Source organism: Chiroxiphia lanceolata, chromosome 10 (genome assembly GCF_009829145.1).
Source record: "Chiroxiphia lanceolata isolate bChiLan1 chromosome 10, bChiLan1.pri, whole genome shotgun sequence".
Taxonomy (NCBI): domain Eukaryota; kingdom Metazoa; phylum Chordata; class Aves; order Passeriformes; family Pipridae; genus Chiroxiphia; species Chiroxiphia lanceolata.
The window spans coordinates 12,964,180-12,982,079 of record NC_045646.1 but is presented as its reverse complement, the minus strand read 5'-3'; the positions used below and the strand labels follow the sequence as shown (position 1 = coordinate 12,982,079).

Below are 17,900 nucleotides of genomic sequence, written 5' to 3'. Positions count from 1 at the left end.
AGAGGTAGGAGATGCTCCCACTGAGATCTGAATGACTGTCAGTTTTTTTATATGAGGTTTTGCTACAAATAAATTCAGGAACCAGCCTGATGCAGCATCTTCACTGAGTCAGCAGTGGGGGAGTAGCTTTGACAGCTTATGGCAAACAGTGGCTTTCTTAGACTTGGACTGTATGAAAGGTGATGTGTTAGAAAGGCTGTAAATCCAGTCAGACTGTGGTCTGGGCACTTCTTTCTGTTCTTTTTGGGGAAAAGATGTTTATGTATTTTTCTGCCTAGCACATTTTTTCTCTTCATTACTGTAAGCAGAATTGCAAGGCTCATATTTCTGGGAGTCCTCTAATCATTTGAGTTCCCATCTGGTTATACTCTTTTGTTATTGATCTTGATTGGTGCACTCCTCAGGCACTGGCAAGCTTAAATGTCAACAGTGGGAGTATCCCAGCATGACTTCCAGCTTGTCAAGAAGTTCTTTATCTATTCTAGTTGTCTGTTTTTCTGGTTTCCCAAAGTGGGAGTACAAACAAGATCTTCTGCGTGTTACTGGTAGATATAGGACAATTCTGATTGGAGGGGGCCTCAAAAGTTGTATGGTTCAACTTCCAGCCAAAATCAGGGTCAGATCTGAGGCTGAAGCAGGTTGCTTAGGCTTGTATCCCATTTGGTCTTGAAGACCTCCAAACACAGAGACTGGATGGAAGATACAGTACCACTGTAAATGGGTGACTTAAACTCAGTCATAATTTCCCTCTTTCAGTGTTTCTAGAAAAGAGAGACAAGCTGGTAAAGGTTTTGCTGTTTGTACTTGGCATTGCACAGTTTCTCATTTCCAAATTCTGTTAAGAGAAACTAAGACTAAGAACACTTAAAACATTGTTTGACCTGAAACTGAGTTCTTGACTTGCTCTTTCAATAGAATTATTTAATGCTTCAAGATCTTTACCTTTTGTAAGAGATTCTGTTCAACCGGGCCAACTGCTGCTTCCTTATGTTCTTTCACCTCTTTATTTTTCTGATGGTGCCTTGCCTATTTCTGTAATGCAGAATGGGAGGTGTAGAGGGGGTGGAAATTGAGGCATCATTTGCTGTCTGCACATTAAGAAGTGACAAAAGGATTTGTTCAGTAGCCATTGACCTGTTCTGTTCCATCCTAAAACTCAGAGGGCAGATGGGAGGTTGAAGGGATGTGTGATTTCATTCCCCAGTTAGAATTTCTGGGGTCTTAAGAGAAAATTCAAGTTTTCTCACATTCAGGTGTGCTTTGACCTTGAAAAATTAACAGTTTCCTTTTAGCAGTTCAATAGTGGGTGTTTTTTTACAAAAGTATTATGTAAAGGAGATGGTACTAATTACTCATGAATGTTACATTTGCACCATTAATTTCAATCTGTGGGGTTTTTTTACCAGAAGTTAAGGGCATGTTCTTTCTGTGGTTTCATTTGTCTCTTAATTGTTGATAAATTGTGAAAGTCTAAGATCCAAAAGAGTTGTTACTTAACATTCAAAGTTGTTTCTTCAAGAATATTACTGTACAATTACCTATTTTCATAGAATAAGTTTATTATGTTATGTCTCATATTGTCAGGATGAGAGAATAGGATGCCAGGAGCTCTTATCTCCCCTTATAACCATAGTTTTTAAGAAAAGACCAGCAAAAGGTGTTCAGTTTATTTTCCTTATTTTCTTCTTTATATTTTATTTATTTCAAAACCACTGTGAAGGGATAGTGTTATATTTTTGTATTAGAGACACCAATATTGGCTAATAATAATTAATTTAGTTCTGCATAATTACCATTTGTATATCTAAAATCAGAAGGTATGAATACCTCTAAGTTACTGACCTACATAATAATGCTTTTCTTTCAGATTCTCTTTGACCAAATCCAAAGATCAATTAAAACACAGCTTCAGACTTTTGTTAAAGAGTAAGTTCATTTGCACTTGTAATGGGAAAATTATATGTAAAACAGAATTTAAAAACATTTTGTTTAAGTGGGTTGGTGAAACAGCCTTCCTGCAAATATCCAGCCATAAATTGAGAAGTGTGTAGTAAAGTTGTCAGATATCACCCCAGATCACTGAGGCTCTAGATCCAGCTGCAGAAATATTGCAATAGTATGAATTATTGATCTTAATTACTTGTTGTAGTTGTCTAAACTTGGGGGAAAAAGTACTGGCCAAAGCTTGTCTCCAGTAAGCACGAGATGTGTTTCTTTACGTGTCAGTTTTGTCCTTTCCTCGGAAAAGACTGAGAAGCTTCTGTTACAATTTGTGAGTTCCCATTTGATCCAAATGTGTGTTGAAGAATATGAAAACAGAGAAACCACCTAAGGCAGTCATGAGCATGGTCTGTCTAATGTAGCTTTAAGCACTTTTTCATGCTTTGGAATTAATTTGTTATCCACCTTTCCTTTTTCTTTAGAGATATTAGGAAATTTAAAGATGCAAAGAAACAGTTTGAAAAAGTGAGTGAAGAAAAAGAGAATGCTCTGGTGAAAAATGCCCAAGTTCAAAGAAATAAGCAGCACGAAGTAGAGGAAGCAACCAATATTTTGACTGCAACTCGGAAGTGTTTTCGACACATAGCTCTGGATTATGTTCTTCAGGTAAGTGCAACAACCAAAGCTATTTTTCAAAACCATTTGTTACATATTGTTAAGATGTGTCCTTTAGAAGTTCTTGTTGTAAGCTTCTTGGAAGCTGTGGAGGGAGTGAAAAAGGGAGAACTTTATCTGCAAGTAACTTATTTTTTTAATAAAGTCTAGGGAACATTAATTTACTTGATGCATTCTTATTGCTTGGTTCTTCTGTATTCAGTGCCCTTAATGTAATGGCACAGTTTAATTTTCAAGTTGAACATTAATTTTGAAAAAATCCCAATATTTGCCTGACATTCACCTAAATGTTTCATGAGTTGATTATGCTGTAATTCCTAATATATATGAAGTAAAACCTTTAACCTAGCCTAGGAAATACAAGTTACCTGAATAATTCTGGTATAGGATGTTGTCTATTTTAGCTGTTAGATTTGATTTTTATTTAACAAACCCAAGTTGTTTAGATGCCTCAGAGTCTGGCATTTTGCCATATGGGAGGGCAAGAACTTAGAACTATCCTTTTACTTTTTAGTGCAGATCTCCCATAGAGTGTTGAAAGGTATTCTTTGTCATACTGCTTTGAATCCTGTAACACAGTAATAAATTTTCTTTTGATAATTAAAATTCATCTGTTTCATACTTGCACACAGCTACAGCAAAACAGGATTATTGCAACTCAGATGGTACAAGAGGTTGAGGGCTCCTAAATGGGCCTGAGGTTCTCCTATAACCAAACACAGAACAACCCTTTACAATTAAATTGGTTCTATGTTAGACATTATAATCTGGATTTGTGACAGTCCAGTCAGTTATTTAAAGCTTAATTAACTGTTCTGTAGTTTGCATTATTACCTGTAAAGTGAAGTGGAACTGATCAGCCCGGGCACATGCACAGATATGATGGTCTGTGGTCAACCTGAACCTGAACTCCTGTCTTTTGTGCACTGAGAACAAAGATAATTTTGGTGTTTAAAAAGTCATGTAAATTATGTACCAATGGATTATTTGTGCTAACTAGTATGAAGCATTAAATAGTGGGGGGGGAGCTGGCAGTCAATACTGTAGTAGGCCACTTTCTTGTGTGTACATGGAACTGTATTGCCTCCTGGAATTTGTATGTTCAAAGTATGAGCAGTTCCTGGGATAAAGATGCATTTAAAGTTACAGGGAAAAGTTTCAGCATCTCTTAATTAATGTGGGCAAAAATGAATTCAGCTTTAGTAATTCTTTCTACTTGGGTGGCTCTTCTGAAAAAGTGGTTTCACAACTATGATCTCCTTGTAGCTAGATTGGCTTTAAACTGTAATTCAAAACCTTTGCTTTTCTTTTATTTTTATTTTTTTTGTCTCATAAGTTGAGGGGTTATTCTATACAAGCAAATCTTAATTATTTTTGCTGCAGAAGGTTTTCCAAAATACTGACCACTTAAGTAGAGAAGTGCAATCTGGTTTTGATTATATCCTCAGTAAGTTTATTTCTTTTGCTGGAATTTTAAACTGACATTGAGGTGTTAAATTACAAAATCATGCGTGTTTCTGCTAAGCTGGGCTTTTCAAATGAAGTCTGTAGTTCTGGATGTCAGCCTTTAAAGATCAGAGAACAAAGAAGATAGAGGAACTAGATGAATGGGAAAAATCAGTTATTTTTTCTATGGAATATGAAATCTTTAAGTTCTAGGGCAACACCACTGGTCAGTGACTTCAGATAACTTAAAAGCACAAATATACATGGAAAGTTATTTATTGAAGCTGTTATGATCTTGCTTGTTTCTGAGGCTGGGACAATATCCCACTTTTGGGACACTTAAACACTGTCAGTCTGAGGGGAAAAGATAACCATGCCCCCATCCTTTCCTCTCCCCTGGCAGCAGACAGCAGTGGTGCTGGGTGCAACTTCTTTAGGAAGTTGGTGCACTGGCTGAACTCACACTGTCAGAAAGGCTGTTTGAAACATCTTGAGTTCAATCTCTTGGAAATGGGTACCTATTTTCCTTGCTTGAAAGGTGTATTATATTACTTCTAGCCAGCACGTGGTGTCCTGTATTCTCCCTTCCAGTGTAAGAAAATGGTGACTATCACTGTGAAATTCGAGCTTTGCAAGTGTTCTCTGGTTGCGTCATTTTGATATTGTGGCAGAACTAGAATGCATCTTCTTTTAAAAGTGCTTTGTGAAGTCTGATGTTGAGTTATCTTCTTCCAATGTTTTAAGCTTTGATAGGATTATTTGGAAGTAATTTGAAGTTTACTTATGTGGGGAAAAATTGCAAAAATAGAATAAAATAAGTTGCTTGTTTGTTCTTTTTTTTTCTAGATCAATGTTCTTCAATCTAAAAGGAGAGCAGAAATCTTAAAATCGGTAAGATGCACTTTATGTTCTACATAGAAAATATTTAAACACATCTAAAATTAAAAATGTGACCACAAAACAATATGTTAAAAACTTGGTCCTTTTACTCATCAAAGCATTATTGGTACATTTAGCAATTTGGTGACAGTCATTTTGACCATTACCATGAGTGGGTGTACATGTTTAACTGCTTTTGACAGTCCTTTTGGTTCAGATTTGAACACTTTTTTAGATTTTCACTGCTGTTGATTGTTCAGTGTGGGTTTCACGGTTAAAGTGAAACTTTGCCAAGAATTCTGCTGTTTAGGTCTGGTATATTACTTCATAAACAATAAGTACTACTTATAATCTATTACTACTTATAATCTGTTCTAAGAGGGATTCAGCTCTTTCTAAGAAGAGGGTAATTTTTAATATATATAGTAAGGTATCTGCTAAATTAGTAAACAGCTATATCTGCATGCCAATTTTCTTCTGATTGTATTCCCTTTTCTGCTTCATATTATGTCTGTAAAAAGTTTATTGAGGTAGGGACTGACAAACTAAATGGTGCTTTTCTATCAAATGTCTAAAGTTGCCCTCCTATATTTTTCTTAATTCCTTTAAGCAGCAAAAACTTTAGTTAGGTTGCTATTCTGCTCTCCACCTTCTCAACTTGTTTTCTGTTTTAAGACTGGACAGTCTTCTCAGCTATGTTCATAAAGGTGATGGTTTTGGATAATTAGTAAAATATTCTGTAGCCCCTCTCTAGCTTACATGTCCCAGTTAAACAGGAGATAATAAAATTACATGAATTAGAAGTAATTTTCTACCTATAAATAGATTTCTTTTGTTTTGCTCATGGGGTTAATCCCATCAACTGATTTCTGAGATTTTTGACCTGGTTCTTTGCTACCTTTACCTTTCACATTTATTTTACAACACTGGAAGCTCTATGAGGTATTGCTGTAAAATTACCAGGATACAAGAGCAGAAATTAAACCTGGAATTGTATTTGAAGTTGGTTTCATGTGGATTACTTAAGTGGTGCGTTTATATGATATCTGATACATTTTTTTAAAAGAATAAATATTTATTTTTTCCTTCTAGATGCTATCATTTATGTATGCACATCTGGCTTTTTTTCATCAAGGCTATGATCTGTTTAGTGAACTTGAGCCCTATATGAAAGATCTCGGTGCACAGGTAACAAATTATTTTAAAAATTCATAACTATATGCTGGAATGGATGAAAACCTGATATATGCCTATGTATCAGGTACATCACAGATTTATTCAACAAAAGGGGAACTGTGGTGTGATGAAGGCAAAGCATAAAAACATACTGTAAATGGCTTGAATGAAACCAGTTACAAACTGAAAGTTGTCCATTTACTAAAATTAATGCTACCTTTAGGATTTACATACTTAAAAATAGCCATGAGTGCTCTTTGAAGTACCCTGTGGTATCTAGGACACTGAGTTATTTATTTTTTTTAATTTTTTGTATATGACCCATGTTATAAATGTATTTAATAATAAAAAGTAGATTAGATTTTCCTTCCACTCATGTGCTTTATTTACTGTATAAATTATGTGGTGTGCAAAAATAACTTCAGTGTTAGCAACTTAGACCATAAAATGGAAGTCTGATTTTAATAAGTGGTGCAAAATTGAGTTCCTACATGGAATCCTTCTTGCCCACTTTTGTTGTTTACGTTTAAGAACAGGCAATTGCAGCTTCTGAGTTTTCAGTGAGGGACTCATGAGAAGGTCAGATGGACCACTGCCAACTGCACACAAGAGACATTGAAAATGGTTATAAAAATAGATTACAACATATGAGATTCGAATGTATGTCTGTGGTACAGGAGGAAGACTCAGCAGTGTCTTGACTTGTTTTCAGTGCAAGTTAAATGGGCCTGAAAATACTCTTACAACACTTTTTATTTGCCTGCATCTGAGGACTTGTAACAAGTGCTCTGGTAGAAACCCCTTTATTGCCACTTCCCGACCAGACACACCACGCCACCAACCCAAATTCTAAGTGTCTCTCCAGGTACAAAAGCAAGTAAATGACAGCAAACATTTATTTATATTTATCTTGAGTAGATGTGTCCCTGAATGTCTAAGAAATTACATTGTTCTCTTCTGGTTATTCCTGCCACCACACTGTTGTCCTCTGTGCCACTCAACCTGCTTCTGTGTCTGTGCAGTGAAGCAAATTGGGAATGTAGAAAATAACTCCCAACAATCCAATGTCTGAGTAGTTATTTTTCTGTGAGACAAGTCCCCAGTTGGGTTACTGTGGGTCTTAACTCCTTGTAGAAGAAACACGTGTTTGCCATAATAGTGGCACCTGAACAGTTCAGGTGCATGTTACCCTTCCTTAGCTGTACCCTTTATTCTTTCACATCCTTCTGGTTTGGGTTGTAATTGTTAAACTGGAGTGTTTTGGTAACATAAAATGTGTGTCCTGTACCTCTGTGGAAGAGGGGATGGGGAAAGGAAGCAAACCTCTGGAGTTGGTAGTGGTTTATGCTGCCGACCAGGCTTCAATGTTTCCATTTCATTGAGGTGATTGGAGCAAGAAAACACAAGGTTATTTTTGAATGTCTGGTCATGCTTTTGCTTGCTCTGGTAAGGAGCACTGTGTAGCATTCATTTTGGAGCTGGTATCATAGCAACTGAAGGAGTTAAATTTAGCAAATCCAAAGCTGAGAATGTTTTAAATACATTGCAATTAGAGCAGGATAGACTGAAGACCCTGAAGTTGTACAATTGTTCTTTTGTGGCAGACCTTGGCATTTAAGTAATGGATATTTTTCATGACAGAAGCAGGCTTGTAAATAACTGTTGAAAGTTTAACAGTTAATGGCTTTGCAGTTTATACTGGTTGAAGCTTCTGTCTCTAACAAAGTGTGTGTGACATAATTGGGATTTGCTGGATTTTTGTGACAACACTGTTAGATTCCTTCTGTTGGTGAGTGAGTTTTCTTTCCCAGGTAAACTTCATGTATGATCTTAATTACAAAGTTTAACAGCACCTGAAATAAAATTGAAGTGTTCTTGAATAGTGTAGTTATAATTTTTGAATTCTTTTTCTTTATATTTTCAAATAACTGTTTTACATGATGGAGTAGGATTGAGCAGTTTTGCTTTCTGGTTGGGGTAGGATCCCCTGTGAATCAGATCATTGTAGGGGAATCTTTAATGGCACAGAAGTGTAATATGAGCTTTTGCATGGAAATTATGGAATTTGACACTTTTCATGTGAAATGTGTTATTGTCTTAAAAAGAAAATGTAATTGAATTTTCATTGAGATGACTATTCAAAAAGCTACAAATTTTAGTCTGACTTAATTCTCTACAGAATACCACTTACAGCACTATGTTTATAAAAATGCAATTACCAGTAAATGCAGTAGTTTGAAAAACCTAGTTTTTTGAGAAATACTCAGTAATGGTATAATGACTGGGATTTTGATAGTTTAGTTATGTGATATGCTATAGCTTTTGGTAGTTGTATGCTGTTAGTCTCTTCTAAGACGGTTGGTATGCTGCTCACCTGAGTGAAAAGGAAGGAATTCTGATCTGAGCTTTCAAACAGGAATGATGCAATGCTGTCTTTATAGTAAAAAAATAACGTTATTTTTATAGTATAACTTTATAGTAAAAAAATGATGGAATGAGCTGCTGTTAAAACTTTGTTTTGGCACTTATGCTGTGGTAAATATATCCTCAAACATTTGTATTTAAGATAAATTAGAGGTAATTGCCCTACTCTGAATGCAGCTGTCTTTTGTTTCATCTAGCGGGGTAGAAGGAGGAATTTCTGGGGGGCCATGTGCAGATTCCTGAATCTGAAGTTTTAGCAAGAAACTGGATTCCTATGAAGTTTTGAACAGCCTTTGGATTAGTCCTCATCTTTATTCCAAAGGGTTCTTGGTGCAAAATAGTCTTTGAGAACAATGGCATCCCAGTCTCTGTTTTAGAGGCTCTTGTGTCATTTTTAAGTCTTATAGCTACATAAATGTGACATCTGAATACTTCAGTCTTCAATGTGTTCATGTTCACAAATACCTGTAAGGTGTGGAAGTGCTGGTGTGGCCTTTTGAGCCAGAGAGGAAGACAGGGAGAGAGGAGTTAAGAAAAGTAACAGAGTGTGGAATTGGATCCAGATGTCCCAACTGTCTGGTGGCTCTGTAATTGTTGGGGATTGTCTAGCACAAGGGTATAAGAGCCTGTTACTGTCACTTCTTTTCTCATTTATGTCATGTCAAGCAGGGAAAATAAAACACTGGGGAAATGGCCAGGGTTGGCAGGGCTTGTCACTTGTGGTTCTGAGAGTGGGTGGAGGCAATCCTATTTGTGTGTGGATTAGAGGTTCTGTTAGTCACACTGTGCCTTCTGCCACGTGACTGACTTCAGCTGGAGAGCTGGTGCTGCTCCCTGTTCCTGGTCTTCTCGTTCTAGGCCTGGAGCAGAGCCAGGTCTGTCCCACAGATGGAAAGCTGCAGGCTGTGCACTGTGCTCAGCATTGCATCGGCGTGGTTAGTCAGGGAGATGCTGGGGCTGGGTTAGTGGCAGGCTTGTGTTACAGGCTGGATAAAGGAGTTCATCAGATGCCTGTCGCGTTAAGTACCAAGCTAACTGGTCTTTCAGGCAACATCTGCCTGTCCACTGCATTTCTTATTTAAACATGAAAATCCGTAAAAAACAAACAAGCATAAAACAAAAACAAAAGAAGCAAACCCACAAAACAAAAACAAAAGAAGCAAACCCACAAAACAAAAACAAAAGAAGCAAACCCACAAAACAAAAACAAAAGAAGCAAACCCACAAAACAAAAACAAAAGAAGCAAACCCACAAAACAAAAACAACAACAAAAAGACCCCCAACCAAACAAAAAAACACAGAAACTCCCAACCAAACATATTTTCTCGTACAGGATATCTTAAATTTCCTGCCTTTTTTTTTTTCTGGTTTTATAAGGAAAAGGTCTATGTGGTAGTGCTAGAGAAATGCTTGCAACAAGTTTTGGGGCTTTTTTATTATCACTGTAAGGATGCCAACTTAAATACTCTGACAGTCTCTCTTCTTTTCAAAATCACATTGTTGTTATTTCTGAAACTAGAAACAATTTGAATGCCTTTACCTAAGATTTCAAGGAATCTTGCTCAAACACTGTTGGTGACCTGATCAAAACAATCTATGCAAAAGCCTGGTTGAGGCAGTTCCCCTGCTTTGTGGAGGGAAAAATCCCTGTCATTTGCTCCTTGTAGTTTCTGCTGCTCCTGCCAGTGCTGCTGCAAAGGCCAGCAGGAGCAGCTAAAGCCTGAGTCATCCCCCTCGGAGGCTGAGCACCAATGCGGTGCAGAGTTGCTGTGCTTGGCACCATGCTGTTCTTTGAAACATTCCCTCTAGTGCCTACAAGAAATGTACACCTCTGTAGAGGTTAATTCAGGATGGTAGTGCAGTGCTTTAAACGAGGCTTCAGTGGTTATACAAGGTAAACACTTTGTGACAAAGAAGTAACTATACTATGCAAATAAAATAAAAGTCATGCAATGTCTAGACATAATGTGTTCTCTTTTTTTTTTGTCAGCATTATGAAATCTACTGAGCTAAATTTCTCATGATATCTAAAGATCCAATTTTCTGTTTCTCTTTACAGCTGGATCAGTTGGCTGTAGATGCTGCAAAGGAGAAGAGAGATATGGAGCAAAAGCACTCCACTATTCAACAAAAGGTACTTGAGAGAATATAAAAGGCAGGCTGCACACACATTTTTGTATCTGTAGCATCTCTTCCCAGCAGTTTGCATCTCTGCATCAGAACTGGGAGGGATGGTATCTTTTAGTGCAGAGAGACAGATTTACACATCAGTAAGCACAGGGTCAGATTGGAGATATTAATTTTGTTTTACAGGACCAAATACTATGTTTTTACTGAAACGTGAATAGAACAGTATAATTTATTCAAATGCTGGGATTCTAACATTTCAGCTACGTCTTGGATTCAATGCAGTTGTACAAGTTGCTGTGATTCCCTGCTGTGTGTCTGTAGAAGAGGTGTGTGTGCTGCACAGCCCTACAGTCACACACATACACAGCACTTTGGGCTGTGCCAAATATGAGTGCAGCACTTTGAGGTGGTGTGGCAGCTGCTGTTGCATATAAAGAGCAAAAGGGAACTTTTGTAAAGGCTGTCTAATGGATGGGTTCAACTGTACTCAAATATGAAAGTGATAACATCGGATTCCTGCTTTGGGAAGATATTTATGTGCAATAATTTTCTTCCTTTTGCTTGTTGAGAAAAATGTAGATAGTTTATGTTGGGGGGGGGAAATGACTTCTGTTGTTTGGATGTTTCAGAAGCTTTAGGTCAGTATTGGTTTTGCAGGTATAATACTAGAAGTTAAAAATATTTACACTGAACTCTCTGGTAGTGAGCTAATACTGCAGGTACTTTTGAAAGGGATTAGATACCACTTTAAAGGTAATGCTACACTTCTTACTCTCATTCAAATATGTTCTGTATCCATTCAGATGGCATAAATTTGAAAAATAAAAAAGCTCAATGTAATTGAAATCTGATGAGTAAATAAATTCAGAAATGAAAGCAAGTGGAGATTATAATTGAGGTAGCCTTAGTAGGAGCCAATATTAATACTAATGGGGAAAGGTAACATTTTTGGTTGCTGAAAATATTTTTGTTGGTTCATCCTGTCATTCCTTCAGGAATTGGTGGGAAACAATAGGATTGCTGTGAAATCGAGCAGATGCGATGATGGAGTTTAGGGCAGTCCTGATGTGCTGTGTTTGGAGGCAGACAGGACATGGAACTGGAGAATTAACATTGAAGTTCAAATTTTAATTTGTTTGGGCTTAATAGGCCTAGTTTTAGGAATGGGCAATAGTTGAGGGGTTTACTGTTAGAAAACAGTGGTGCTTGGTGAAGGATGTAAATTATGAGCAATTATCTTTTAATTAGCCATAGGAGTAATAACTTGTTATTGTGAATTATGGTTGGTGTTTACAGTCTTTGTTTTTTCTTCAAATGCTGCTTTAGGCTGCCTTACAGGTAAACTATTTTTAGTAGTATCAAATATCACTGAAACTTTTAAGCTTCTTGAAACTCAATAAACCATATCTGTATGTAATATAAATGTTCTTGATTTCTAGTACAAATGGCAATCACAATGAGGTTACTTATATTGTTGCTTGCTTTAATTGACAAGGCTGTCTCTAAAATATAATCAGGGCAGTCGGATTATATTGTATGTTGCCCTCTGAAATTCTGTGTTTCGACTTGTGTGTGTTGTCTCCTGTCCTTATCAGTCACTGTTGCATTTTTGTGATGGTAATGCCTAGACTGTGCTTTCTTGGAGATTGCTCTTAGAGCTTGTCCAGTCATTTTCTTGGTTTCTTATTCAAATCATGTTGTCTGTTTTTGTCTCCTCCTACTTGCTTTTCCCAACCTTCACACAAAGTTAGTTTCCAGCTCATCACAATGAGAACTGCCTTAGACCTTGGATCTTGTTCTTTGTATCATTATTTGTCATCTGGTCAGTTTGACCCAGATGGCAACTCTATTCTCTGTTCCCTTGTCATGTTGCTTTCTACTGTGTTACCTCTTAGACATACATTCCCAAATCTTTCCATGTTTTATAAAAACTGAAACTTCTGAAGCTGCTTGTGTTGAATATCCCACAAGGTATATGTGCATATAATATACTGAAGTTTTAATCTAATGCTTCAGAATGATGCCTTTCCTTCATTGTGTGGATAAAGAACAGTTCCTTTTCTGAAATGTATAGGTAAGTGCATATGTGCACACACCTACCCACCCACTACCTGTGTTTGCATATATGTGCATATGCATGCAAAGTAACTGCACTAATTAAATAACCCATCTCACTTTTCTGTAGAATCATCATCCTATTTAATTAGGCTGTTGTCAAAGAGGCTAATACAGGTGTCATGGAAGGGCTTGGTCACAATATAGTGTGATTTCTTTTTTAAGAGAACTGATATCTGATTTTTGTTTGTTTTATTTCTTTTAAGTGTTGAGGTCTATTGACACAGAAAATATGCAGGAAACAATTTTTTTTTCTTTAGTGTAAGAAATTATTTTTTCCATATTAAACTGGAGCAATAAATACTATGAATTAATCTAGAAATGACATCATCATTCTGGGAAATTTTTGCAATATATTTTTATAGGAAAAAAGAGTGATGTCAGAGTGACAATACTTAAAACATGACTCTTGTGTGAGCAGTTTGCAGCCCACTGCTGCAGTAACATATTGAATTAAGAAATAATTTAAAAATCACTTGGATCTGTAAACAGCATAATGGCTTTTTGGTTTTGTGACAGAGCTAATATTTTGTTCTAAAATAAGGGAAATAATACAGGAAAAGTTATTTCTTTTGAACTTCAAACAGTTTTCATTGTATTCAAATCCCTTTTTCATTAAAATAAAAATCTGCTTCCGAAAAACTGCTCAGGAAACAGCTGGAGTGAGAACGATTTGAAAATTTTTAACATCTTGAGTAAACAAGGTGGTAGGAAACCAGATGCTACCACAGTCACATGAACCAGAGCTGCTGTTGAGAAGTAATGCAAACTAATTCCTGCCTCCAAAAGCAAAGATGTGCTCGTGTTTCAAGTGACTTGTTTGCTCAGTGACGCTCTCGCCTTCTCTCTCTGTCTTGGATTGAAAACCTTGTTATTTGTTGTGTCTGTTGTTGTTTTAAGCCCTTTCTAGAGGGACTTTCAGCTTAAGCATGACAAACATTTCTTGCTGATCGATGGGGAAGGGAATGGAATGGAAGCAACTTTCTGAATGGGGGGGTTGCACAGTTATTGTCCTTTATTTAGTATATTCTGGCCTAACTTTTCAGGTTAGTGTTTTCTTTGGTACTTACACTCTCTCATTTACTTCCCTTATAAAAAACTTTTAAAATGTTGCATCTCTAGAGTAAAAAACCATTTTGAAAACGTATTCAATGTTAAGATGGATGTTAAGGTTCAGTGTTAAAATACAGTCCCTAAGATTTCCTGGTAAAACAGCTTGAACAGCTTTCATGACCTGATAGCAATTTTCACATTGAAAGTAAATCAAAAGCTCTGCTGCTGAAAAGCATGGGGGGGATTTGTTTTGGTAACAAGAGAACTGTATGTAGAGAAACATAAAACATGCAACCTATGAAATGAATCAAGTATGTGTGATGAATTGATATGTTCATATGAAAATACATTCACTGAAACACTGTCAAGAATATTAAGTGTTCTGTGACACACCAGATTAGTATTATTTCTGGAGATGAAAGTTGTTTGTCCATTTCCAGCTGGTTTGCTGTACCTCATGGACTATTAAAGAAAAAGAGGGGGAAAAAAGGCATTGAAAGCATGCTGTATGCTTCACTTATATAACCCACTTGTACATGTTTGTCTTCCAGTAGCAGCCAACCATGAAAAATGAGTGTCAGAATAAAAGCCATAGATGTTTCTTCTTTCAAATCTGAATGAAATGTGTGATGTAGCACTTTAGTGTAACTTGCATAATACTGGCTTAATTTTCTTAGTTCTGATTAGGTGAAATGTACTTTAACTGACACCTAATTAGTAAATAAATTATGTTTAAAATAAAATATTTATCAGCTGTGTACCTGCTTAATGAACACAAAATTCTGAATCACGTACAGTGACTGGGTTTATTAACATGTGATTCTCTTATGCAGAACACTGGAAAGATATGGCTGTATTTCTCTCCACCCCCTGATGATTCTTCATGATTCACTAAACTTTTCCATATACCAAGTTAAAAATAAACTATAATGTGACTGCTTTTCTCCAATTTTTTAATTATAAAATAGCAGAGACTATAAGATCAGATACAGCTTATCTAGTTTCTTTTCCTACTTGTATCCATGTAATTGAAATGAAGTGGGGCGTGGGTTTTTTTGATTGTTTGGTCATCTTTTTCCTGACCTCAACTTTATTAATGAAGTTTTATGGATAAAGCATATGGAAGCCTTACTCCCTCCTCCTCGAGCTGGCAGTCTGCTATCTGCAGTTAGAAAGCTATTTAACCTTTGTCTGTATACTCTTGTGTCTTTTTCTGCTGTATAAAGGTGGAATTCAATCAGGGAAATCATTAAAATGACACTAAATGCACTTCATGAGGAAGGGTCAGTGTTTTAGACAATTTGGACTGAGACTGTGACGTGATAAACAATCCAAAGAAGGTTTCCTGTCATACTTGTATATGTCTTCAAAGCACGGATCAAGACTCATTGGAAAAGACAGTTGCATTTTCTGCAACAGTTCTCCAAACCCCAAGGAAAATGTGATTACACAGTAGTTTGGTCAGAAAAGACTGAGGGAATGTATATTGTCTTTCACTAGACAAGGAGTTGCAAGCATCACTGAGGCAGGAAGATGCAAATCTTTAGCAGGTTTCATTATGTTTGGGAGCTGGTAAGTTAGAGTAATTTATCATTTTTGTGGGAGGGAGGGAATGTGACATCAACTGATCAAAGTTGTGCTTATAGTGGTTTTCTTTTTTTTTTTTTTTTGAGAGCATAAGAAACTAAAAAGAGTTGTTAACACTGAGAAAGTTTGTGTGTGTCATAAGTTGTGAAATACTAAATTAAAATTGTAGTGTGATACTTAGGTGTTTGTGCTTACATTAAGTCTTTTTTATATTCAGCATTTTCTGATCTCCAAAACAGGCAGAAAATCAAAGTTATTAAATGCCGAATAATAAATGCACAAATGCAGACATCTTCCATTGATCATCTGTCAGTTAAATAATCTAGATTTAACATTTCAAATTTAGTTAATCTATTCAGATTGGTACTAGCTGAAAATGCTGAGTAAGTTTAAGGCATTTATGCTGTGCTGACCAGGGAGTTTAAAGGCCCCCTTTTAATATTTGTAGCCATTTCACTGTCATATCTAATTAACCTTGGATTGGACCAAACCATCTGTATGTATAAGAGTAAACATCAAGTGTAGCACAAAAGTTGTGTACAGCCTGGGCTGCTGATGTTGGTTTTGAAGCTGATTGCCTTTTATTTCTTTTTTTTGATATTGCCTCTTTTCCTCGTGTATGTAGACAAATTCCAAGGGAGCAAAGTGGAAAACAGACTTACAGATACACTTTTCACACAGAGCTGATGTTTGCAATATAAAATAAGTAATTGCTGTAGGTTCAGGAGAGTGATATTACAAAATGTTCTGTATCTTCAGTATTTAACCTGTTCTGAAAGCTAATTTTCAGTGATGTGTCTCTTATGCCCTTGTAAAGGGGAAGAAGCCATATGTTGCTAGTCTACTTTAGGATATATTGTACTAACAGTGAAATTAAATTACAGCATGTATGTTATTTTGATATCTGGACATAGGATATGATAAATTATGTGATTCCATTCCATTTTCATGCACCTCTAGTAGCTGTTAACCTCCCACTCACTGAATATCTGAACTCTACCTCCCTGGGAAGAGTCAATGCTGTTTTCAATGAGATGTGAAAGCAAATGATCACCACATGTATTATTACTTAGTCTAATCTGCCTTTGCTGGAGATGTGAAGCAGTCAGCCTTGTAAAATTTGTAAAACTGCTATTAAGTGTTATTAGCTGATGTTATTTGTTATTAGGTTGATGAAAATGTATATTCCCTTGTCCTACCTGTAGTTTTGTAATCTTATCCAAGATCATAAAGGAAAAATTACTACTAAGTTCTTGTCATCATTTCCAGCACTGTGACTGCTTTAATTTAGAGTTAACTGATGGCATCATCTTTATTTGATTACTTGTCTTCTAAATTCCTATTCAGCTCAATTGTCAAGATGACAGAGCTGAAGGAAATGCTGAAGCACAACTGGCTTTATTCAGGTGTCTGCAACAGGCTGCAACTGTTTTTCAGTTTTGATTCCTAACTTCTGTTGCCCCATTTCCTGTGCTTTGCTGTCCCTTTTCTTGGGAATATATGTGAGATCATTTGAGCAGTTGAAGCTGCTCAAATGAGATGCTCTGTTAGCAATGTTTGCCCTCTGTAGAGGTCACCAATACCTGAGCAAGAAATTCCCCTTGTGTACAGGTAAAGTAAAAATCTTCAGTGTTCTGATCTCCTAAAACTGCATTTAAAAAAAAAAAAATCTTCAGGGACTGACTGAGTCATGGTTTGACTATTAAGTGGTGCAAGCAAAACATCATTCCTAGATGTTTACTCTTTGACAATAGTACTGCCCGTACTTGAAATTTCATTTGAAACTGCAATGTCTTTTTCTTGTCTTGTTCCTTTGTACTAGGATTATTCCAGTGATGATACAAAACTAGAATACAATGTAGATGCAGCCAATGGTATTGTTATGGAAGGTTATCTGTTTAAGCGAGCCAGCAATGCCTTCAAGACTTGGAACAGGTAATTATTGAGAATCTCTATTTGCTGCTTATAAAGATACTGCTTGATAAGCTGAATTCTGGTCTGACTTAAAATCTATGTAACTCTCTGATTCCACACTTTTGACAGAACACTGGGGTGACTGTTAATTAAAGTAGAGATGACACTTCAAAGCCATTTTTCCTTGTTTTCTGTCCTAGTTGTTTGCAGACCTTTTTCTAAGAGTGTACCTTTGTTTGGAAAAGTCTTATGTATGGAAAGCCTGCTTTCTTGGGTGCAGCCTGGCTTTGTAATTGTGCTTTGGCCTTACTTTGGGGTTGAAACAGAGCAATCCTTGTGGTTGCACACAATAAACTATGTGAGTGGATATGCTAGGAAAGTATTAGAAGACAAAGTAAAATGGAAGTTGGGTGGCCAGTGGAAGCAGGGAAATGCAGTCAAGGACTCAAGCTATTTTTCCTGAAAGATAAACAATGTAATTGTTATCTTTTACAATTCCTGTCTTGTGCAGTGACTTTTGCTAAGCAGTTTTAATGGTTCTTTTGAAAATTCAAAGTAT

General features: G+C 36.4%; 1 protein-coding gene across 6 annotated transcripts in view; it reads left to right on the top strand.

Annotated features, from left to right (window-relative positions):
- The window catches only part of ACAP2 (ArfGAP with coiled-coil, ankyrin repeat and PH domains 2), a 63,988-nt gene that overhangs the window by 20,623 nt on the left and 25,465 nt on the right, over positions 1 to 17,900 (top strand). For 4 of the 6 annotated variants that reach the window (XM_032697495.1, XM_032697490.1, XM_032697492.1 and 1 more), the window contains 7 exons: positions 1,868 to 1,926; positions 2,424 to 2,607; positions 4,909 to 4,953; positions 6,034 to 6,129; positions 10,602 to 10,676; positions 11,999 to 12,010; positions 17,250 to 17,362. In XM_032697495.1, coding sequence (XP_032553386.1) covers positions 1,868 to 1,926; positions 2,424 to 2,607; positions 4,909 to 4,953; positions 6,034 to 6,129; positions 10,602 to 10,676; positions 11,999 to 12,010; positions 17,250 to 17,362 — 584 coding nt within the window. The remainder of the gene's footprint in view (positions 1 to 1,867; positions 1,927 to 2,423; positions 2,608 to 4,908; positions 4,954 to 6,033; positions 6,130 to 10,601; positions 10,677 to 11,998; positions 12,011 to 17,249; positions 17,363 to 17,900) is intronic. The other 2 variants (XM_032697491.1, XM_032697494.1) reach the window with 1 other exon arrangement.